Source organism: Helobdella robusta, assembly GCF_000326865.2.
Source record: "Helobdella robusta unplaced genomic scaffold HELROscaffold_5, whole genome shotgun sequence".
In the NCBI taxonomy this organism is placed as follows: Eukaryota; Metazoa; Annelida; class Clitellata; order Rhynchobdellida; family Glossiphoniidae; genus Helobdella; species Helobdella robusta.
Window position 1 is genome coordinate 4,790,945 of NW_008705254.1, and position 24,872 is coordinate 4,815,816.

The 24,872-nt window shown below is 33.5% G+C and overlaps 5 protein-coding genes across 5 annotated transcripts in view; 2 read left to right on the forward strand and 3 right to left on the reverse strand.

Moving 5' to 3' along the window:
* Positions 1-2,781: 2,781 nt before the first annotated feature.
* Positions 2,782-7,318, reverse strand: HELRODRAFT_189280 (hypothetical protein). Its single transcript, XM_009027434.1, has 7 exons — positions 6,546-7,318; positions 6,227-6,312; positions 6,077-6,115; positions 5,705-5,938; positions 5,321-5,515; positions 3,261-5,172; positions 2,782-3,110 (listed from the first exon to the last, which is right to left on the reverse strand). The coding sequence occupies exons 1-7, from the start codon at positions 7,240-7,242 to the stop codon at positions 3,052-3,054; spliced, it is 3,222 nt and encodes a 1,073-aa protein (XP_009025682.1). The 5' UTR covers positions 7,243-7,318; the 3' UTR covers positions 2,782-3,051.
* Positions 7,319-7,443: 125 nt separating this feature from the next.
* HELRODRAFT_189281 (hypothetical protein) lies at positions 7,444-13,730 on the forward strand. Its single transcript, XM_009027435.1, has 15 exons — positions 7,444-7,507; positions 7,821-8,068; positions 8,348-8,430; positions 8,556-8,625; positions 8,787-8,952; positions 9,144-9,232; positions 9,463-9,577; positions 9,867-9,977; positions 10,291-10,371; positions 10,647-10,742; positions 10,933-11,031; positions 11,108-11,200; positions 11,517-11,615; positions 11,770-11,910; positions 13,284-13,730. The coding sequence occupies exons 2-15, from the start codon at positions 7,928-7,930 to the stop codon at positions 13,553-13,555; spliced, it is 1,656 nt and encodes a 551-aa protein (XP_009025683.1). The 5' UTR covers positions 7,444-7,507; positions 7,821-7,927; the 3' UTR covers positions 13,556-13,730.
* Positions 13,731-15,604: 1,874 nt separating this feature from the next.
* HELRODRAFT_67950 (hypothetical protein) lies at positions 15,605-16,402 on the reverse strand (the record flags this gene model as incomplete). The annotated part of the gene is made up of 3 exons (XM_009026918.1): positions 15,605-15,775; positions 15,867-16,118; positions 16,247-16,402. The coding sequence occupies 3 exons, from the start codon at positions 16,400-16,402 to the stop codon at positions 15,605-15,607; spliced, it is 579 nt and encodes a 192-aa protein (XP_009025166.1).
* A 4,980-nt stretch (positions 16,403-21,382) lies between these two features.
* HELRODRAFT_163606 (hypothetical protein) lies at positions 21,383-22,462 on the forward strand (the record flags this gene model as incomplete). Its single annotated transcript, XM_009027436.1, has 2 exons — positions 21,383-21,771; positions 22,318-22,462. The coding sequence occupies 2 exons, from the start codon at positions 21,383-21,385 to the stop codon at positions 22,460-22,462; spliced, it is 534 nt and encodes a 177-aa protein (XP_009025684.1).
* Positions 22,463-23,727: 1,265 nt separating this feature from the next.
* The window catches only part of HELRODRAFT_163607 (hypothetical protein), a gene marked incomplete at both ends in the record, with an annotated part of 4,084 nt that continues 2,939 nt past the window's right edge, over positions 23,728-24,872 (reverse strand). Inside the window, one exon of the mRNA XM_009027437.1 lies at positions 23,728-23,780. Coding sequence (XP_009025685.1) covers positions 23,728-23,780 — 53 coding nt within the window. The remainder of the gene's footprint in view (positions 23,781-24,872) is intronic.

Consider the following 24,872-nt stretch of genomic DNA (forward strand, 5'->3'; position numbering starts at 1 on the left):
CTGACAAACAATTTCATCAAACAATGTTTTATTCATCTCTTTATAGCAACAAGAACCAAGAATACAAGAACAACGACAACAAATACAATAACATCAATGACTTTGACAAATATAACATCAGTAATTACGTTGACGATAATTATACTAATTATAATTATAATATATTTAATAATTTTAGTAACCTTAATTTCGTTGGTGGTGATAATTTTGGAAAGTCTCCAAAAAGCTCAGGTTTCTCTTACCCATATCCAACTGAATGCAGCTTATCTTCATCCGATAAAAAAAATATGAAAAATAAAAAATCGTTATCAAATATGCACAATATTGATAAGCCTTGTCAAAGGTATTGTATTAAAAGTAGTAAGACATCTCGTTTGTATAATAACATACAATCATGTCTACAATACATGAAGTATCGTGTTTATACTGACTTTAATGTTAAAATTATAAATGTTGAAACCATCAAAATGTTAAAAAAGTTTAAAAATATCATGATAAACATCATACATGTTTTAACGTCTGCAATTTTATTGAAACTCTCTCTACTAGCTCTGTTGTTTATTTTTTGGGATTGCAACGTTTTAAGTTATTCGATCTTGTTAACGAAAGTTAGTGGCTATAAATGGTTGAGTGAGTTGCTGGTACTTCTATATGAGAATGATGATTTGGTCCTTATCGCTGGAAACGTCATCAATTCCGTTGTAGAGATTTTTAAAAGGAGGAGGTTTCTAGTTTTTTAATATTTTATATTATTTATAATTATCTGTATTGCTTACTGATTTTTAATTTTCTTGTAAAAAGGGTTAAAATTGGATTTAGAAACATTTTAAATGGTGTTTATTTCATTCTTGTATTTATAAATTATGTTATTATATTAATTTGTAAAATTATATTTTGGCAAATTTTTTTTCATAAAGAACCAAATCAGACATATTGTCGTCATTTCTCTGGGTTATGACAATGTTCCTCATACACAACTCAGACACTATGTTCTGTGCTACTAACGTTAAAGTTATTACCAGACTCCTGGCACTAACCTTGATATCATCAAACTCTGTACTCTCATTTTTTAAGCTGGCAGAAGCCGTTAAATTCGTTTACGCACCAAAGATTAGTAAATTCAATCACTTTGGGTAGGTTTGTTTCTATTGTCTATGTGTAACTAGTTTTTTTTTTCTATTTATTTTACAAAATTAAGTTAAGGTTTTATTTTTTGCTAGTTGTGCAATTCTGAAAAAGGCAGGGTTGATTTCTAAATACTATTTATCAAGTTTATCAAGCAATATTTCTGTTTAGGTATATATCCACATGATACAGCATTACTGTCGTGTTTTGAATATATGTAGTCGTGTATGTATGCCTTGTGTGCTATATCACATGCATGAAGACGTTGTTATGTTAATTTTTGAGATTTGAAACCATTGGCACTTAAATTATGAATTTATTGAGGTGGTTATTGGCCTATGTTCATTACACGTACCTACCTATGTCCTTGGTTAGCTGTTTGATAACAGGTGCCCACTGCATGATGTTTTTGATTTATTAGTAATATTTTAATTTGTACTTGATGAAAACTTTAATATTCTTATTTATATTTTCAAAATATTTGTTTAATTTACCACAGGAATACGTGCAACTATAAGAATTTGTTTGAAAAGTATAGTACTCCACCTACAAATGTAGCAAATAACAGTGTGTCTAAAAGCAGTGTACTCACAAAAGATATTGGTTGTGAGGGTGGAGATGATGGTGAGGAAGATGATATCGTAAATGATTCTGGTAAAAAATTAAATTCACTTCGATTGTCTTCTGGGGGTAAAACAAATCTCTTCAAGTCAGAGAATAGTAAGAGTATTTGGCGACTTAGCCTAAGTCTTATTTTTTCCAAATTGCTTTAATGTTTGTTTAATTACCCATGACAAATCATTTAATGCTTCATTGCGGTTATCTGTCAAGAGATGTTTTGATAAATTCTTTGAAAATTATTTGATAAAATAATAATTACTTTTATTAAAGAATATATATCTAACAATTGATCACACAAATTTTTAGATAAATTCAGATTCTTTGACCAGCTGTTAGATGCAAGCGAATTGATAACAAAGCTGAATTCAACGTCGTCATCGTCATCATTCTACTCTGCCTCCTCATCGTCGTCGTCATCATCCTCACCGTTATCATCTGTTAATGTTAACAAACCTTTGATCTTACCAGCGAGATTTCTACCTAACCATCCTGTGAAGCAGAAATGTGATGACAGTTTTTTAAATATTAAAAGCGAGATCAAATGTTAAAAAATTATTTATATTCACGTAGAATGATACTTCTTTAAATCGAATAATTGTATAATAGCAATTGAATGAAAATTTTTTGTTGCATTCATTATTCTGATCTGACTTGTTTTTTACCTGTCTTTCCATTATTTAATGGTATTAACTATGTTATATTTAAGCTATATTTAACATGAACATGTTAAATGAAAATTTATTTTTATATCAATGATGTAGTAACAGCAAAGATAGATAAGAAAGGATGGATTTTTGATCTGATGTAAAATAATTATATATCGATATTTGTATTTATAGGTGCTCTCATGTATTTTAGTCTGGTTAGTCAATTATCAGAATATTGTATTATAAGTGAAATGAAATTAATTTTATTAGGATGACATTTTGCGTTTCAATTAATATATTTAATCGTTATATTTGGTCGTGGTGTTATTTAAGAAACTTTTTAAATACCCGTCGTTGGTCTGTGATTAATATTTTTAATAAAATCTTGTCATTCGTTTTGACTTAAACTTTCAAAAGTTTTTTGAAAATCTTAAGGGAGAATAAACTGAATAACAATTTTGGACAGAATAAAACTTCGTCAAACAGTTGTAGATTTGTAAAGGTAATTAAATTTATAAACAGTTTAAATCGAACACAAATGATTACTATTAAAAAGTTGAAGCTTCTTTGAATTGAAACAGAACCAGAAGAAGATAGTGAAAAAAATGTCAAAATTCAGGTATGAAATGATTGAACAAAGGAAGAACGCTGTTTCAAGTTAGTAGAAATCATCCATCAGTTCGGATTCAAGTCCGTTTAACAGGTCTTCAACTTTATCTGCAAGTATTTAAAAAATGTGGATACGCTTTTAAAATTTTATTTGGTATTAAAATTAATTTTATGATTGCTTAACAAGAATATTTACAATGGAGTTCATTATCGAAGTATGTAACGAAATAGTAACGTTTAGATTGTAAAGTACCAAACCTTCACTGTTAGTTCTTTCAATTGGAACCATCCTATCTAAAAAGTTGCTGTTGGATTGAAGCAGTGGTGAGAAATTATTTGCATCTTGTGTGTCATTCATCGTATCAGGGAGATAGTGAGGACGTGGTGAGGGAGGCCTGGTTATTAGTGAAACCTGTGTGTCGAAGATGTTCTGACTTTGTGATGGAGTGACGTCATCGTGCGCTGATGAAAATAAACTTTGTGTTGATGTATTGTAATCATTCTTATTAAAAAAAAATGTAGATTTTGATGTTTGTGAGGTCGTTTGTTGTCTAGCAGCAGACGATGATGAATCATTGACTGGATTACAACCGCTTGATTTTAACCTTCCATCTGATTCTTTCTTAAGAAATGTTGATTGAGTTGACGGGTTTTTCAACACAGGAACAACAAATTTCGGTCTTTTGCTCTGACTTTTTGTAATCTGACTTGAACTTCCATCGTGTGAACTGTGTTTGATTGGTCTTTGTACATTTGAACCAATACATGCGCTCGTGTTCATGGAGGTGGTTGTGTCAAAACAGGTATTTGTGACGGTATTAGTAGTTATGGTACAATCGTTACTGGAATGTTGCATGTATGGACTAGCTGAAAGCTGTAAAGTTGGCGTTTGTTCGTTGCTGGGAGAGTTAATTTTAAACAAACTGTCAAAATTATTAGATTTTTCAACAGCACTTACACTGTTTCTATCGAAATTTTTGGTGTTTCTCTTATCATTATTATTATTGCTCTTATTATCATTGTCTTTATTATTTTTGTTCACATTATTTTCAACATTAGCGATATTATTAACATTAATACCGGCGCATCCATTATTAAGACCATTACTCACATTATTATCATTATTATTATCGTCATCATCTTCAATGATATCATCAAGGCCTAGATCGAAGTTACTCACGTCAAACATGGACTCATCGACTTCATTAACTTTATCACCACATTTATTATTTCCACCATTATTCGAATCATCATTATTTGCACTGTCAACTTCATTATCGTTTTCACCATTTTTGAAATTAGCATCGCCAGTCGCGTCAACATTATTACTATTATTGTCGTAATTAGTTTTATTCTGATTGCTATCAGTCAGTTCATTTAAATTGATGCCATCCATATCATCTTCCAGTATCCAATCATCCAGTATCTCGGGTGGGGTGTCGTATTCGATGCTGACATCATTGTTGTTGTCGTTTGTCATGTTCGATACACTAATTCTGTCGTTATTGTTACTGGCGTAGTTAATGTTAATATTAACATTATTCATGTTACAACTGTTGTTAATATTATTATTACTACTACTATTACTGTTACTACTGCTGTGATTGTGATTAATGTTACTGCCATAGCTTGTACTACAACTCAGATTAATACAGCACCTGTTTTTAGTAGTAGCAGTAGTAGGAATATTGCTATAAGTATAATTACTTTTACCGCTAGTACTGCTACTGTTATTATTATTGTAACTGTTTGTATTATTATTATTATTGTTGTTGTTATTATTATTATTATTCTTAATATTCCACCCAGTGGTAACATTTATTGGATTGCAATTTTTCTGATTGATAGTAGCCACAAAGGTTGCAGGTATATCCTTAAGACAGCCGACGTCCCACAGGACATGGTTAGTGGGCATGCCAATAATTCCGCTGGGATTATCTCCAACTTCACCCTCGTACTCTGGGGATTTTATTATCCTCTCGATGAACTTGTACAAATCTGAAAAATTGTCATCCTGAATTTTCGTAATGGTCAGGCCGTTAGTGAAAGTGGGCATGTGCCCGGGAATGTAACTGCTGGTGTCCAGAGGTCTGGAGTATATCCTAATCAAGTTATTTGGAGTTAGGTTGAGATAACATTTTCGACTGTATTTCGGGTAATAAACGGCCACCTAGTGAAGTGAAAGTTTTGTAAGGTATTAAATAGTCGTTGAGGTAGATTGTGGGGTAAAATAATCAAATTTTTAATTAAAAAAACAATTAAAGGTGATCCTAAACATGCAATCAACCAGTTTATAATCGATCAGTCATTCAACTAACCTGTTTCATGATCATGACGCAGCCGACATGAATCTTATCAGCGTAGTCATCGATGATCTTCCTGTGGACAGCTCCCTGGAGGGTTCCAGAGGGATCTTTAAGGTAGATTGTGGCATCATCTGCATGCTTCGTTATGCTCTCCACCATGGCACACACCACGGGTACTTTATAATTTGGCAGAAGGTTGTTCTTTACCTTAGTTTGTGGTTCAATCATGTTAACCCTACATTTACAAACATATGTTGTACACAGAGAGAGAGGGAAACAAAGAAAGAGAAATAAGAGAGAAAGAAAGATCAAGAGAGAAGATAAAAAAGTAGGATATGGAAACAAAATAAAGAGGAAAACTAATAACACAAACACAAAGTAAACAAGCAGCAGTACCCTCTTATAAACAGTGGACAGGGAGAATCTGTCAAGAAGATGAAAGAGAGCAGGACAGACGTCGTCAAGGTCAGAGATGGCAGCCGTCCATAGGGAGCTTGAAAATGAGCATTTGTCATCCAGTTGTGACGCCAATGCTTGTGATTGTGACTGATGCTGCTGCGTGCTTGAAAGACCAACACTGCTGTCACTGCTTTTGTTGTGGCTTGTTAAAGTAGCAACTGCTTTAGTGCCCTTTTTTGAAATGATATTTTAATAAATTAACAGTTTATACAGCATTTATAGTTTATTTTACAAAGCAATCTTAGCCACTTTTTTCTGATTAATTATCAATAATTATAAAAATTTAGTTTAAATGAAAAAAGTATCTACTATTTTTAGAGAAACATCATCAATGTTCTGGCCAGGGCTCTGTCATTGTAGAATTTATACTTTAATATTTGGTTTGAAATAAAAAAAATAATAGGAAAAAAGAAATGAAGAATAATATCAAAAAAAAAAAAATATTAAACTAAATTGTACCAGCTTCGGAAGAGTACCAGCTGGACCTGGAAACTTTCTTCGAACTTTATTATTTTCTGTAGATGGCATTTTATGGAATATGCTGTCTGATAATAGTGAAGAATGTTTATATTATACTAGTTTTATTCATGTTTTATCTAATCATAAATTTATTTGCGATTATTGAAACATTGTTTAGCCTTTTATGATTAATCACCTATAACTGAAATGGCCAAATCAGGTAACAATTAAAATGAATGACTACTATAACAACGAATCATCATGATGAAAAAATGTTTGCAAGAAGTAAAAGGGTTAAACAAAATAGAATTTATAAAACCTTTTGATTTCCGAGCCATAGTGCCAAGCACAAAATTGAAAAGTCCGTTAACTTCAGCTCCTGATCTTGAACTGCTATTATCATCAGGCCTCTTGCTAGATGTTTGTGGCAAACTACTCAGATTTGAGTGTTGAATCCTGTTATTAGAGTTAGTATTACAACTATGGCTTTGGGGGTTGTAAGGTTTATTGAAAGCATGTGATTGGTTCCTATTTTTACTACAACTGCTTTCACCGAAACGTGATGTTGATGATGACTGCTGTTGTTGATCATTGTTGTTAATCAATACCACATCACTCAAAAAATTTGCAGATGAATCAACATATCGATCAAATAATGATCCAGTTTTCAATAAAAAATTTTCAGGCGATTTATTCAAAGGGTGGTCGTCTGCATCTGACAACCTGGTACAGGTTGTGGGGCTATTATTAAATGGCGTTTTGTTGTTTATTATATTCAGAATATTTTTCATGGAAGTTTGCTTTTCCTTGTTGGATATCAAATATTGTGGTGGTTGTGGCTGTTTAAAAAATCCGACATTTTCATTAGTACCACTGGCCGACGAAAAAAGGTTTTCTTCACTGAAATCGAAATGTGAATCCAGATCGGGTGGTTCCACTTTAAACAAGTCTGACACGTCATCTCGTTTCTCAGAGATTGATCGCAATTTATCAAAATCGTTAGACAAATTAAACATTTTGCGGATGTTCAAGACGTTAACTTTTTATCGAGAAAAATTGAAGACAAAAGTATTTAAATTTCGCTCACAAAGTTTATTACATTTTAGGTCCAGAGTTTTCGTCCCTTTTCAAATTTGGATGACCGAACAATGAAAGGACCGAAATGTTGGTCAACGTAATAGTTGTTGTGTCTAAAAGTGATTGGTGGTCTCCAGGCAGCGAACATTTGAAAAAGGACTGAATAAAATCAACCTACAACTTAATTCTCCAAACTTTCACTAGGTTTGTGTCACTTTATTTCAATAAGTATTGGTTTTATTTTACTAATTATTTTTGTTATTTTATTGAATGTCATTTTTATAATGTTGATGTTATAGTTAATAGTTCTTAATTAGTTAATTAGTTTTCCTTTTAAAATGTTAGATCTGATTTGCTCATCTGGGCTAACAAAAATAATTTGGGTGCCTATGCTAACCAATCCTCTTTACACTTACTCTTTCTATTTCTTTGAATTTGAACGTTTATATTATAAAACTTTACTTTATTATACGTTTTTCTGATAAATTATTCCATTATCCTTTAAATTAAATTTCAGCTGGTTTTTTGAATAAAGAGTGAAGAGTTGCAGAGGCTGAGGTAAAACTCAGAAAGAAATCATCATTGCCACAACAAATCAAGTTTAATTTTGAATGCTTTTCTGAAATGCTTTGTAAGCAGAACTTGATTGCACTGTTTATCATATCATTTTCTTCTCTCCATGAATTCACTGAGGCTGTGAAAGTGTTCAAAAATACTTCTGAATATTGTGACATCTGCAGGCACATCTCTGAAAAGTTTGAAGAGGTGAAGTCTTGGAGATATTTTGAGCCCATTTTTTTTTCAGATTTTTTCATAAAAGTGGTTCTAATAGTTATTGCTTCTTTTTACTTACTTACAACTTATATACATTTCTTCTCAACAAATGAAATACAACTGTGCTTTGCTTTGTTGGCAAAAGAACAAAATGTAAGGTGCATACATGTATATACCTTACATTAATCAATTAATGTATTTCTCAAATGCTTCAAAAACTAAGTTGACAAAAAAATTTACATATTCTTTATTAATCATAAAATTGTGTAGGGTATAAAAAACACAGCAAGGTCTAATTTTGGGGGTGGAAATACTAACTGGGAAGAGAGGAGTTTAGGAAAGTATGGGCAAAGGTTAGACTGATTATATTTAGTATTTAGTTTTGTCTAGTTATTGAAATTAAAATATTAAGTTTGTTAATGAAGTTATAATCTTACTTATTGTAAATTAATAATTTTCATGATTGATTTCATTTTAGTGAAACAAGGTTAGTTGAAATTTTAGAGTCCTGTTGTGATGGCCTTGATGATAAAACTGCCAAGTCCAGGGTATGCACACTTTTTCAATGTATTTGTATCAATTTAAAACATACATGAACACAAACAACTACACAAGCAACTACATAAACAACAACATCATAAAAAACAACACAAACGAGCACAACACAAACTACAATACACAAACACAAGTTTGTCAAACGACCCAACAGTGTGAAGGCTTGCTTGAGGAACATGATGAATGGATAGAAGAATGGTGGAGAACTGTTTATCACCAGGAAGAGGATGACGACGACGATGACGATAAACCAAAGAAAAATAAGCAGAATGAAACGAAGAAAAACCTTTATTCTGATTTCTGTGTTCAGAAAGTTGCAGGTATCATATAAGAGGGATGATTTAGAGGTTGTTGCAGTTGATAAAACTATGCATAGTGTGTTATATAAACCACAATTCGATTCTCAATAATAATTATGACTGCTTTAATAGTAATAAGAATAATAATAATGATAATAAGAATAATAATAATGATAATAGATAAAACAACAATGACATCAACTCTTCTTCAGCTTGCTGTGAAAAAGGATTTTATGGATCAGATTGCAAAGCCTGCCCCGGAGGTCCACAAGATCCTTGTAATGGGAATGGAATTTGCACTGTATGTCATTTTTTTTTTGCTATTTTGTCGTGTGGTTTATTTTGCTAATTTCCTATATTTTTTGTTATATTATTTTAGTTATATTTTTTTTTACAAATTATTCAACAACAACAAAGGTATGCATTTTAATACTCCAACGAGCGTGGCCACACATAAACACACACACAAACACACACACAAACACACACATAAACACACACACACACACACACACACACACACACACACAGGGTAGTGGATACAAGGATGGTGAAGGCACCTGTGAATGTTCATCCGGATATGAAGGTGAGGAGTGTGACAGGTGCAAAGAAGGATTCGTGTCACAAGATGGCAGGAAGTGCTTAGGTTAAATTGAGTACGATGTGCAAATCACCTTTTTTCTGTTTTGTCTGTTCATTTATGTAAATATGATTTGTCCGCTTATCATTTGTTCTATTCATTTTTTAATCCATTCATTCATTCATTCGTTCGTTTATCCATTCATCTTTTCAGTCATCCATCTTTTTATCCATCTTCTCATATATCTATTGGTCTTTTCACCATTCCTTCGTCGACCATTCATTCATTTATTTATCCATTTTCCCATTGATTCATTCATTCACTTATTCATTCATTCATTCATTCATCCACAAAGGTTGCCACAAATCCTGCAAATCAACTTGCACTACACCAAACGATCCAAAAACGTGCAATGAATGCAAGAATGGATGGAAGAAAGATGAAGATGGAGTGCTGGGATGCGTGGGTTAGTTTGTTGTTATTATTTCTATGTTACGATGAATGAATGAATGAATGAATGATTGATTGATAATTGTACGCTGAAAGAATGAATTGATGAATGAACAAATGAATTGGTGAATGAGAGAATGAATTAATGATTAAATGAATGAATCGATGAAGGAGTGGATGGATGATTGATTGAATAAATAATAAATAAATAATTAAAAAAACAATTATGCAAAATGTTCACGCACACATGCACACACGCACACACACACACACACACACACACACACACACACACACACACACATACACACACACACACACACATGAAGACGTAAATGAATGTTTGGATCCGGACAGATGTCCTTCTCACACATACTGCAGAAATGAAGAAGGAAACTCAGCATGTTTAGGTATCTATCTGTTCCTCTCATCATTCATTCATCCATCCATCTATTTATTCATCCATTTATTTTTATATTTATCCATCCATCCATCTGTCAACTCATTTATCTATATCGTTCGTCTAAGCATCTTTCTTCCTATTCATTCGTCTACCTGTTTGTCTGTCTATCTATTTGTCCATCTATTCATCTATCTTTCAATTTATACATCTATCTATTAATTATTTAGTTAATGAATTAATGGAGTAGTTAATTGAGTTATTAATTATAATGTTTATAAATAGATTGCGACAAGTCGTGCAGTGGTTGCTTTGGACCTCTGGATAGTGACTGCAAGCAGTGTGCCGATCTCCACTACATGCATGAATCAACTTGCTTGCGTATGCTGTTATCTGTTACCCTACACAAATTATTCATTTATTTTTCTGTGTGATTGTATTGTATCTTAATTAAATACACACACAAACACATACACGTACCGTACATACACACAGATATACACGCACTAACACACACACACACACACACACACACACACACACACACACACACACACACACACACACACAGCCTGTCACAAATCATGCAAGAACTCGTGTACTGATGGAACATCAAAAACATGTGACTCCTGCAATGATGGCTGGGAACATAATGGAGAAGAATGCATTGGTATGTACACACACAAACACACACACCACACACATACATACACCACATACACATACATGCGAACACACATATACAGATAAAGACGAATGTGAGATGGGGCAAGATGTGCATAAGTGTGATCCAATTGTGTCTTACTGTAAAAATAAAGATGGCTCATTCAAGTGCAAGTGTACGTTTCATTTTTATTATTTATATTGTTTTTATAATTGCAATAGTAATTTTAATATCAATAAGTAAATTGAATTGTTGTTTTTGGCTTTAGGTTTTGTTTACGCATATATGTTTTAATGAACAACTGTATCAATATAAATATCATTTAGGATCGATTACTTTGGCATATATATTTATATATATGTATATTATTCAAGTGTAGTAAGAAACCATTTATAGGATGAATGAATTTTATAAAAAATATAAAAATGAATATTATTATTAGTGAGTTTGATTCATTCACAATTCCGATGCCCATGAATATGCATATGCAGCCTGCCACTCGCTGTGCGTTGGCTGTCGTGGTCCAAAGCCACACCAATGCAAGGAATGCAAGAAGGGCTACCAGTTCAACGAGGACCATGAATGTGTAGGTTAGTCAGCCAGTCTGTCAGAGCTCTCAATTTTACTAATCGAATGTTTTATTCTAAATTGTCAAAATATTTATTTGTGTCTTTCTTATCAATGATCTTCAACATAATTCTGAGCAGAAATAAGTTAACTCAATAAACGTATTGTTAAAAACAGATATGAACGAGTGTGAACAAGAAGTGCCGGTTTGTCAGGAAGAGCATGAACAGTGTGTGAACAGAGTCGGTTCATTCGTTTGCGAGTGTGAGGATGGATACGTCAGGAGGAGAGGAGGTCCATGTCAAAAGAAGCACATCAGTTAGTATCTACTTGCCAATTTACGTATACATACTTAAAAGCTATCTGCAAACAAAAAATGAGCTGTTTACTGGTATTGAACTCGTTAACATCATTGTTATTAAATGAATAGAACTTGTACTACTTGTTAGATATTTACAGTTCATAAATTCACAATTACGTACGCACGGTACAGCTGCTTCTCAGTAATTAATTGGATGCATTCTTTCTGCACATTACTTAGTCATTCATTAAAAACTATTCTCTTGAGACTGCTGCATCTTTCTTTTAATATTACTGATTCTTGTCTATCTTGGTTTTCTTCTTATCTCTGTAATCTTTTTTCTTCTGTTGTTCTCAATAATTCTACTTCTAACTCCTCTACTCTTACTTTCGGGGTACCTCAGGGTTCTATCCTTGGCCCTCTTCTATTTATACTCTATACTTCTGAACTACCTCGTATTATTAATATTTTTTCTTTCTCTAGTCAACTATATGCTGATGATTCTTACATTTATACTTCTTTTCCTCCATCTAATCTCAATAGTGTTCTTCATAATTTATCTTTATGTCTTTCTTCAATTATCGCTTGGTCTGACTCTATGTGTCTTAAACTTAATCCTTCTAAGTTTGAATTAATTTGTTTTAATAAATCTAAACACTCTATTACTATTCCTCCTATCATTTTACCTGATTTTAAAACTCTTGATGTCTCTCATAAGTTTCGTAGTCTAGGTTTTATCTTTGATTCTACTATGTCTCTCTCTTCTCAGATTAATAGTGTTGCTAGAAGCACTTACTTTCATCTACGTAGAATAAAAAAACTTTTGCCTTTCCTTGATGATCCTACTCTTCTCCTTCTTGTTACTTCGTTAGTCTTATCTAGGATTGATTATTGTAACTCGCTCTACTATGGTCTTCCCGACTCTATACTCTATCCTTTAAGTAAAGCTTTTAACTCTGCTGCTCGTCTAGTTGCTCCTTTCTTTTCTCATATATCTCCATATCTTGTTCTCTTGCACTGGCTACCTATAAAATATAGAATAATTTTTAAAATTTGCACGTTCATGTATAAGTCTCAATCTAAATTATTTTCTAATTATTTATCAGATATATTAATTGAACCTAAACGCTCCGGTTTACGATCGTCTTCTTCTTCTCGCTTTTTCTTAACTCATGTTAAACACTCTTTTGTCAAATCTGCTTTTGCTTTTTCTGGTCCTTTTCTCTGGAACTCTCTACCTACTTCTCTGACTACTTCTCCATCACTTGCGAAGTTCAGAGCGGATCTCAAGACCCATCTGTTTTCAAAATTCATTGAGGAGCGCTGTTGAACATCGCGGAAATAGCGCTTTATAAGCTAATTGATTGATTGATAAACGAATTTTTCGCAGTCATCACTGATGATGAACCAAAAAGACCAACAAAGGAGGGAAAGCCAGCTGAGGCAGAGAAGAAGGGCAGCGCCAAAATTCCCACGCCCCGTCCGTCATTCGAGGATTTCAAATCAGTAACGCCGGGACCAAACGGCTACACGGAGGAAGATCTCAAGAAACTCGGAGAGCCTCTGCAAGGGAAGCTGAGTGACGAGAAGATTGTTATTGAGGGTAAGAGTAAAATGAATGAGAGAATGGGTGGTGAAGACAAGGAGAAAACCGAACTATAAAATATTGTATGTCATTTTAGTTAGGTTCATTGTTTTAATTTTGTTTATTTACGTGCTGTTTCGTACTGTTCACATACATATGGTTTGTCGTTACTGTTTCTCATCCCGTCATTTTTTGGCAACAGTTGTCATTTTATCTTTTTTAACGCAATAAATTAGTTTTTATGAATTGTTAACGTTCTCTCGAGTTTCATTCAATCAAACGCAACAATCTCTTGTTAATTTTAGCTATCTATAATAGCATAAAACTCTACCGCAACTTGCATGCAACTGAAGCGTTTTGTTAAGGTACATCTACTACAAGCTTTGCATTCATTTATCTGATAATTCTTTAGCATTTGAGTTAATAGCGTTAGCATAGCGTTGGCATTGAGTTAATATAGGCATACATGGATTATCACTAATAAGTATAAACAAATGAGCCTGAGATCATTTCCAAATGCATTGACGTTTAATAGACATTGAACATAAAGTAATTAATGCTTGCTTTTAATTATTTGGAAAGAAATGATGATGATAGATAATAATATCAATAAAATGAAACACTCCCCGTTTTATGTTGAAAACGTAAAATTATTTTAAAATTAATATGTTCACGTATATAATCCGCCCAAAAAAATACACATCAATAATATTATTCTTCATTCTCTAACCGATCATCCCATAGCTGATAAAATACCTTACAACTTAACTTCATCTGATATGAACAATTCATTCATTTGTACATATGTATATATATATATATATATATATATATATATATATACATATATATATATATGCCACTTGAAGTTAATCTTTCTTACAAAATAATAAGGAACATGGAGTAAATAGGTAAGCAAACATGATAGCAAATGTATTAATTAATAAACAATAATGAAATTTTGAATTGAAAAATTAAATGTATATATACGAACAAATGAAGCAAAGTGAAGATTCAATGTGCATCCATCAAACCCAATGTGTACAAACTTATCAATTTAAATAAAGAAATGAACATTTAAACTATTATCAATTATTATATTATATATACTTGCCCATTTTTTAAAAATTCTTCAAATGTTATTTGTAGCTGAATGTTTTTAAGACATTGACGCTTGGTGATAACAAAATACTTGCATTGGTGTGCATATGTGCTTCTGTTGAAATACTTGCTGTTGTATAAATATAATGATGGCTAATTAATTGGTTAACTAATTATTTAATTGGTTAATTAAAAGATACTTGATTGATAAGAAAGATGAATGGATGGATTAACGAAAAATTTAAATAAAAATATATTTAAGTTAAAATTAGGAATAAACTTGAAAATTTGATACTTGTTACTAAATTCTTTAATGAATTTTATTTTCAAAAAATGACAATAATAATTATAAGACAGATACAAATAGACAAAATTCATAATACAGTGGGCATTAATATATCAATTTCAAATGATTGACACGTACCAATTGATTTATTCATCATTTTCGTCATTAGCATGCACATCTAACTAGCTACCTAACAGCTATTTAGTCAATCAAGTTGTTTCACGTGTGTTTAGACACATCTCTATTATACAATAAATAGCGTTTGTCCGTCAACTGTATTTTTTAGCGTAATAAAGATAAATAACAACATAACAATGAAAAGAATAATGATCTAAATAAAGAGTTCTGTTGAATCAATGTATGAATATTTATCTATCAATATTAACCAATCGATCATAAATTTATAATTCTCTCTCTCTCCCATCTAATGGTAAACATAAGCATAAACATTCATTTTATAGATTGTAAATATGTATAAATAAATAAACAAACATACATTTATACATATATATATATCACCGCTTAGGGCCGAAATATGTATAAGTATATGCATATATATATATATACATATATAAATATATATATATATATATATATATGTGTTTGTATGCATGTAGGTGTGTGTGTGTGTGTGTGTAGTTAATTCAATAAATGTAATTCTTATAACGACTCAACATTATCAACATTTCTCTAAAGTCAGTCGATCATCGTCGTTATCAGGCTGTTTGAAGCACCCAATTTACAAAATTCTACATAGTCCTTTCTTCTTCTTTCTGGTAGCTAGCGCGGCCCTAGTAGCAGTCTCAAAAACTTCTCTAACACCATCCTTACTCTTGGCTGAACACTCGAGGTAAGCATATGCATTTATTTTCTCTGACATAGCTTTGCCTTCCTCTGGTCTGACTGGTTCCTGTGGAAAAAATATGAAAAGTATTTTTAAAAAAAGTATTAGTGATTTGAATCATGAATTTATTACAAAGTAATGTTTTGTCTCAACAAACCTGTTTCATTTTCATCAATTCTCGCCTGGTGGCCTCATCACCTCTCAAGTCTTTTTTGTTACCTACAAGAATAATGGGCACATTGGGACAAAAATGTTTCACCTCAGGGGTCCACTTTTCTGGAATGTTCTCCAAAGAGTCAGGACTGTCAATAGAGAAACACATGAGGATCACATCTGTGTCTGGATAAGAAAGTGGTCGAAGCCTGTCGTAATCCTCCTGTCCTGCTGTATCCCATAGAGCTAACTCAACCTAAAATGAATTTTTAGTTAGGAGTTTAAACTTAGAGATCAATGAAAATGCTATAAAAAGGTCAGATGGTAATATTTAATTTTAATGTTATGACAAATATTGAAATAATTCAAGAAAATAATGAAAACCTGTTTGCCATCAACTTCAATGTCTGCTACATAATTCTCAAAAACGGTTGGCACATAAACTTCAGGGAACTGATCTTTGCTGAAGACAATCAGAAGACATGTTTTGCCACAAGCACCATCTCCAACAATCACCAACTTTTTTCGAATGGCCGCCATTTTCTCAGCTTTAATTCAAATTGAAAATATCTGTAAACAAATGTAGGTGGGATATAGAAATAAAAATAATAAATTTGAAAAAGGAAGACAAGACGGACATAGTAACAAAATTGTAGTAGGAACTTAAATTGATGAGAACAAATTTTGAATAATCGTCAAAATACGAATTAGAGAAATTTTCAGATAAATAAATTAATTAAAACAAGTTTGATCTGACGATATATTAACTCAAAAAAATTATTAACAAGGATTTTTATAACTTTGAGTCAAGTTGAGTCACTCCCTATTACTCACGAACAATGAGAAATGCCTACGCATTTAATAAGGACCTTGGAATTGTTCAAAATTATGGAATAAATATTGAAAATTAAAAATACTAACTTTTAATGCGCTGAAACTTTTGTAAGTTACACTAAAACGATAAAATTATCTCAAATAAAACAAAAATGGACAGTCATTAGGAATTAAGAAAGAAGACAAAATTTAGGAAGGATATGCTTTAGTGACATCTACAAGTTTCAAAATGTTACAGAACATTCTGTAATTTTATAATTTTTGTGATTAAAAATTCTTAAACTTTCTGTTCAACCTTTATGAAGTTTTATTCAAATGAATAATAATTTAAAAAATATTTTTTTTATATCGCTGTATTTTATTTATGAACTAAGTGTCGAATCATCGGTCTAATATCAACCATGGATATATATCCATGATATCAATCACTAAATTGCATTCTGAAAATATGTATAATTCAATTGTTTATCTATCTTTAAATTGTAATTCAGTAAATCAGTTAACAAAATTTATGAATTCAATTCTATCCACCTGCTTATCCATCAGGCTTATTCACATGCTTCCATCTTCATTCATACAAATTGAGATGACATGACGAGCTATGGCGAGTGGACACCCTTTCTCAAAATAATCTTTGTATTAAAATGTTATTTAAAACTTTGTCTAAATAATAAAACAGCTTTGTCCAGTATTGAAAAATCTTGAAAAATAATCCATTGTAATCCATTACCCATGAGTTATAAAACGTAAAAAATACTGACTGGAAATGAACGTGAAAGTGTACTAATCGTAAGAGACAAAAGTCGTTAAACATTGTTTCGCCACTAAGAAATAACACAAAAAGCCTAAAATATTCATAATGTTCAAATGGGATAGTTGATGTTCAATAAAACAAAATCATATCATACCGTCTTTCGTGCATTGTGTTTTATCTTAATTGTGATGTATCTACCAGCTGCACAAAACGTGCTTTATTTTAAACTCTCAAACGGTATGTGTCCATATTCGAGTTTCGTCCTAATTCTGAGATATATAGATAGAGCAGTGCAAGAAAGTAGAACCTAAAAATTTTGAAACTTGTATGTCAGCGGCCAGGCATCCACACAAGTATGAAAATAAATTTGATGAAGTTTAACGCGCTCACTGGCTGCATGACTAAAGCCATCAAAGGATGCATCCGTCATCTGCCTCTCCATGGAATACTGCCTGCCACGGAAATGTTCAATAAATTGTAACTGAACGTTCATAGCTGAAGAGAGATCTCTATTTTTTTGTGTTTATTACGTTTTGTCAACTGTTTTGTTGGTCATTTATTAGGCTACGTGTTATTAATGTTTATAATTGTTTATATGTTGGTAATAGACCATAATTTTTACAATATTCTATAAATTCTACCGAATGTTTGGCGTTAATATGTTTGTAGTTCGTTTTTTCGATTTTTCTCACTAAAGTTTTTTGGTGAACGTTTAGTTTATTAAAATTCAAAATAAACTTATTTTTCGAATTCATGCTGCAAATAAGGCCATATTTCGATTCCGAATGATTCATCAGCAGTGGTGTTGTAATGATAGTTTTGTCGTAAATAGAAAATGGTGAAAATTGCGTTGTAATTATTGACACAAGTATGTAGTGCAGAACTTTTCTGGTCTCCCAAAAATTTAAACCGGAATAAATTTGCATAAAATTCCGAAATAAAAATCTCAAGTTTTCGGTGCCAACAAATTTTTCAAAAAAAAAAATTCTAAAAAAAGAAAGAACCAAAGTAAAGTGATTCCTCGTAGAATTGGATGATTTAAATAGTGGGTACAAACGCGTTTTTGTGTGCGTGTGTGTTTGCGTTCTTATGTATGTGTATCTTCGTGTTCTTGTGTGTATGTGTGTGTTGCGTGCTTGTGTGTATGATGTAAATTCATGTGCGTGTATGTATTAACGTGCGTTTTTGTGTATGTATTTGCCAGTGTTTATTTTCACGCCTATTTACGAGTGTGGATGACTGCCTTTTTATATATTTGCGTGTGTGCGTACGTGTGTGCGTGCGTACGTGTGTGCGTGCGTGTGTGAATGTGTATATATTTATTAATACTTATAACTGAAAGCATGTGTTTGTTTGGGTCATAAATTTGTTTAGTTTTTGAGTTTTCAAATCCTCTGCGGATTAAATGGCATAATATTGTATAAATATTTACTGCTCTTTAAAAGCAGACTTATTAAAGAAAAAATGACATTTTATTCTAGTTTTTTTTTCAAATATTTTTTCCAAAATTTATTTTCCAATATAATCTCCACCCCATCCAAATCATTGTAGTTTACAGAACATGTCAGACATTTAACTTAACATGTACATACTTGTATGCAATGTACACAACTTAAATTATTCTAATTAAACTTTATATTGGGAACTAACAGTAACAAATTTTCTGTAATGAATGAATAAATAAGTGAATTAAACTAACAAACGAATGAAAAATAAACATACACACATGTTAATAATTATAGGTAAGCATCCGCGCAATTATATAACGCATACGAGCACACGTAGATATCTAGATACATGGATATATGGAATATACAGCTGTTTGACATGGAAAGTCAGTATTACAATAAATTGTATGTGTTGTATGTAGACACACACACACAGTGTGTGTGCACACACTGTGTGTGTGTATTTGTATGATTTTTTTATTGTATGTATGTATGCATGTATTTTTCTATTTTCCAACTTTGTTTGCTCTATGTCTTTCTATCGTAGGTAGATTTCGGAGAACCTCAGAAGAAAATGAATCGATCGCATCCCAAGCAATTTTAGATGTGAGCATTGCCTTTACTATGTTTTCTGTTTGAGAACAGTTTCCAGATTATTCCTGGACCCATTGAAACGTGGGCATTCAAAAAATACTTGTTCTGCATTTTCATTAATTTCCGGGCAAGAAGGGCACTTCGACGAATCATCATGCCCAAAACGATAAAGATATGCTCGGAAGCATCTATGACCAGAGAGCATTTGTGCCAAGTAGTAATTTACCTCACCATGATTACGGTTCACCCAGATACTTATTTGTGGTATAAGTCGATATGTCCATCTACCAGCTGTTGATGAAACCCACTGCATTTGTCATCGATGCATGCTATGTAGTCGTTCTTCCATTTTGAGTTTTTCTGTGCTCAGTGCCGTGGTTTTTTTTCGCTGGTATAAAACCTTTCTTCCTTCAGCGAGCTCTTCAATAGGCTACGTCCCAGCGATGACACAAACCGCATCATCGGAAATTGTGGGGAAAGCACTGGTAATTTTCAAAGCATTTTTCCGATACGTCGATGTAAGTTTTTTCTGTATATCTCGAATTCTAAGAGTATCGGACCAGATAGAAATTCCATAAGTCAATACTGACGTGACAACGGATGACAGTAATATTTTTCTATTCTGTTTTGGGCCTCCTGTGATAAGGCTGTTCCCACTCTGGTTGCTTTAATGCTAACATGTTCTACCTATTGTTTAAAACTCAGTCGAGTATTAATCATTATCCCTAGATACCGAATAAATGGTTTGGATATTATTTCGTGATCCCCAACTGTCAGCCTAATAGTTTCTACTCGTTTCCTTCCGGTAACTAGTACTGCTTCAGTTTTATGTTTTGCTAACTCCAGGTTCACTGCATACATCCATTCACTGATCTTTGCAAAAGTGATATTAAACGCTAGCTCTATTTCCTGCAGATGTTTTGCAACAATAGCCACAGCTACATCATCTGCATAAGCCACAAGACTGACTTCCAACGGCAGTTTCAATTTTAGTAGGTTATTGTACATTATGTTCCATAAAAGGGGCTACAGAACGGAACCTTGTGGTGCCCCTCCCGTTATGTTGTATTCTTTTGGTCCTGCATTTGTATCATATTTTAATTTTCTCTGTGAGAAATAGCTTACTACTATTTCCTGTAAATATACTGGTACGTTTAACTCATGAAGGGCACGCAGGATGCAATTCCAGTTTGCAGAGTTGAATGCATTTTTGATGTCCAAGGTAGCCACCAAACAGTACTTCATTTTTCCTCTTTTCCATCTTTTTCCTGCAATAGCATCTCTGGCTTTATTAACAACAAGATACACTGCATCAAGCGATGATCGACCTTTTCGGAAACCGAATTGATTGTCCGTAAGCTACGGATCCACAACTCCTTCAACCCTCTGATGAATAATTCTTTCCAATATTTTACATATTTTACATACATACATACAAAAATATTGTATGTATGTATGTATGTATGTATGTATGTATGTATGTATGTATGTATGTATGTATGTATGTATGTATGTATGTATGTATGTATGTATGTATGTATGTATGTATGTATGTATGTATGTATGTATGTATGTATGTATGTATGTATGTATGTATGTATGTATGTATGTATGTATGTATGTATGTATGTATGTATGTATGTATGTATGTATGTATGTATGTATGTATGTATGTATGTATGTATGTATGTATGTATGTATGTATGTATGTATGTATGTATGTATGTATGTATGTATGTTAAAACCAAAATATGATGAGTGACACTGAACCGTCAAACATCAAGTAACAAATGGATTAACACTTTGATTTGTCGTTAATTGCACATGTCGGCATTCAGTTGGATATTTTCAAGCACATAGACACGCAGGAACCGCTGCAACAAGCACGAAATGTGGTTAGTTGCGAAAAACAGTTACCTGCTGTCGCCTGATCTGACGCTGATCATTTTGCATATTTCCTTAAGAAATTTAAGGGTGTTGGGGTCCATCGGGCCAAGAACCTCGATGCATATTTGCAAGAATTCCATCGAGGGGATGGCGTTCCCATATCTTTTCATTTTCTCGTCCGCTGCCCTGGCCGCGGCCAAACCGCATTCTTTACTTGTCAGGTTTACGTATCGTTCGGCGAGGGTGCCAGGGACCGTAACATCCCACGCCAAACATCTGCTGGCTCTCCAAGGTATTAGCGTGCATCCGTCCGGGCGCCTACCATTATGCGCAGAAATGCCGGATGGTTCCTTGAGAACCGGGATTGAAGCCTTGGAGAAGAGCCGACAAATGTAATCGTTTAGCGCTGAGTGACGTAGTTGACGGCCCCCACCCAGGCGACAAACCAAACCGTGGTGCCCAAACTCGTCCGCCTCAGCGCCACATCGGCACGTGTATTTATTCTGAATGACCAGGCCAAGTCTGAAGCCAATGGCAAATCTCACAGACTCGTCGTCAAGCCTGGTGCCCACAGAGGTGTTGGGCCACGATCTCAACCACCCACAGCTGGCAACGCTGGACATGGCCAACAAACGAGCGGTGGAAAAGTCGTCGCCGCATGAAGACGACAAATTTTGAAAGATTTTTTTATATTCTTCGTTCAAAATTTGGACGTGCGTACGGTCCTCCGGGGCGGACACTGGGGTAAGAATATCGTGGCAACGAAAAAACCGGTGGAGCAGGGAAGACTGCAGGTCGAGAGTGGCAGTGGCAGAAGAATTATAAACAACGGGAGCCAGCTGAACCACGCTAAGCTACCCCAGCCCACCAAATCGCACCGGCAGCTGAGCCTGGGACCAACCACTGTCGGTCACTTGAACATTGCAAATCGACGACAGGGCGGTGCGCAGGGCTCCGTCAAATTCGTCCAATTTAGAAGGGTCAATGTGTTTAGATGTACGCAGGAAGTACATCAATTTGGGCAAACTGAGGGCATTGCGGATAATAGTCAAGGCATCATGGGCCGAAAGACAGGAAAAATGACCCAGGGCGAATTTAAGCCCAGAGAGCTTTTGGTCAAAAAACTTTATTTGATAATCGCCCTCGACCAAGGGTGTGCCTAAAAAACTCAGTTCTGATGCACCAACTCTGGGTATTTCAGCCAGCGCATGTAATACCTGAAATAAACTTTGGCAGTGAAGTTCGCATTTTTTAATGTTTAACTCTAAGCCAATTGCAGCGGAGTTATGCTTCAAATATTCGTAGCTATCGGCCAGAGTTGGACCGTCCTAAGCTATGCTGATATCATCCAGATAAGCGCAAACGAAAGTGGACGAAGCTTTCTCTAAGAGTGGATGAAGAGTTAGTGCGAACAACAAAGGACCAAGGGGATCACCCTGCTGTACCCCCTCGGACGATTCTACAACCCAAGAGTGGTAGCCAAGGGAAGAGACTCCGCCATAGGCAGAATGGCAAAAATTATAGATATTGGGGCAAAAAAGTTTGACAGCCTCCAACATCGAGTCTCTTCTCAAGGCATTGAAGGCATTTTTAAAGTATGTATGTATGTATGTACGTACGTACGTACGTACGTATGTATGTATGTATGTATGTATGAATGAATGTATGTATGTATGTATGCATACATGAATGTATGCTTCCATATAATACACATTCAAACCTTTTGTTTAGCATTTTCACAGAATGGTCGAACGCATTTGTTTTAAAAAAAAATTAAATAAATACTTAAACGTCAAAAAGTTGTAAATGAAATGGAAATAAATAATATAAATATGACAAACATATAAATATAATTTGAGAGTTTTTTGTTAGTAAATACTTAAATAGTAAATTGATGTCTTAAATTTTAAATGAATTCAACGACAGTTTAATGATTAGAGGAATTTATAAAACGAAGAGAGTAATTTGAAAGTAATTTCCTAGAAAGGGGCTTGAATTTGATTGCGAAAATGTTTCGCTTGTTCGTTCGTTCGTTCGATCGTTCGTTCGTTCGTTTGTTTGTTCGTCCAGTTGTTCGCATGCTCTGTCACGTGATGTGATAGGTTAGTCCATTTTGTATTTTGTCATTGATGTTTTCGCTTTCACTCGTTTGTTCCAGCTGGTTTGTCGTTGTTTGTTTGTCGTTGTTTGTTTGTCGTTGTTTGTTTATTGGTTTGCTCATGTCTGTGGGTGTTTGTTTGTTCGTTCATGTTTGTTATTGTCTGTTGCCATTAACGTTGTTACAATTTTAAAAAATTCTTCGACGTTTCTATATTGTGTTTTCATCTTTCATTTTTATTGTTCAAACATCAGTATATTTTTTTTCTTGTCAATCCATATTGCAGGTTATAATTTAATGTGCCTATTTTTGAAGGTGTTGTTGATGAATATTTGTGGTAGTAGAAGCCACAGCAACAGAAGTATCAGTAGCAGCAGTAGTAGCATCAGTAGCAGCAGTAGTAGCAGCAGTAGTAGTAGTAGTAGTAGAACTACAAGTGAATGCATAAGTAAATGACCACTTTAAAAGAAATTCAGTTCGAACTTTCCAGATGAAGAAATTTGTAAAAACGACTGCCTTCTTATTCGGTTAATATAATCAACATGTTTCTACTGCTAAGCTGCCTAGAGAAAATTGAACTGGAAAAATTGCAAAAAAATGAACGATTTTTTGAAAAAATTCAAAAGTAATAACTAATAAAATAATAATAACATAAAACATGAAGATAAATTAATTTGAAAAACAATTTTAAAAAAAGTGAAAAATATCCATTTAAACTTATTCTGCCCTTTTCAAAATTTTACATGGTCAGCCAAGAGCCAACACACTTTCTGGCAATTAATAAAATTTCTTTTCACGCCGTTCGGTTTCGTTTCGTAGGTATGTGAGTGCATATTAATGCCTGTTTGTAAAGTTGCGTTTTACAATGAGAAATTTTTTACCGCAAGGTCATGACACGATCATAATGTAAAAAAAAACCATACAACATTTGATGAATATCACACGCTGTGCATTTGTCCGCGCGTCTATGTAAACATCATTCGTGTGTGCGTGCATTTTGTGTCTATGTATGTGGATGTGTGAATGTGTGTCTACGTGTGTTTGTGTGCGTGTGTGTAATTTCATCTGTATATAATTACCCCCTTGAATGTTCGCGAGGAAACTACCTTTGAAATACGCAAATGTGTGTACGCTAATTTATGGAGTTTTGTATATAGGGCAGTGACTACTTTATTGTTTGTCCCTCCGACCATCTACTTCCCATGCTTGGCACGTCTGTAATGAGATCCAGCGTATATCAGGTAATCTTTCACCTTACATCACCACCACCACCACCACCACCACCACCACTACTACTACTATTACTTCTACAGGTTCTAGTACTACCCTGTTTTTTTTACTACTTTTATTATTTCTACTACAACAAAATTGTATGTTTTTTCAATCAGGGGCTAT

Coding starts and splice junctions, on each gene's coding strand:
- HELRODRAFT_189280 (XM_009027434.1), bottom strand. CDS start 7,242: ATGTTTAATTTGTCTAACGATTTTGATAAATTGCGATCAATCTCTGAG. Junction 6,313..6,545: donor TATGGCTCGGAAATCAAAAG/GTTTTATAAATT, acceptor CACTATTATCAG/ACAGCATATTCCATAAAATG. Junction 5,516..5,704: donor TGTCCACTGTTTATAAGAGG/GTACTGCTGCTT, acceptor CCACAAACTAAG/GTAAAGAACAACCTTCTGCC.
- HELRODRAFT_189281 (XM_009027435.1), top strand. CDS start 7,928: ATGCTTTGTAAGCAGAACTTGATTGCACTGTTTATCATATCATTTTCT. Junction 8,953..9,143: donor CTGTGTTCAGAAAGTTGCAG/GTATCATATAAG, acceptor ACTCTTCTTCAG/CTTGCTGTGAAAAAGGATTT. Junction 11,616..11,769: donor CGAGGACCATGAATGTGTAG/GTTAGTCAGCCA, acceptor TGTTAAAAACAG/ATATGAACGAGTGTGAACAA.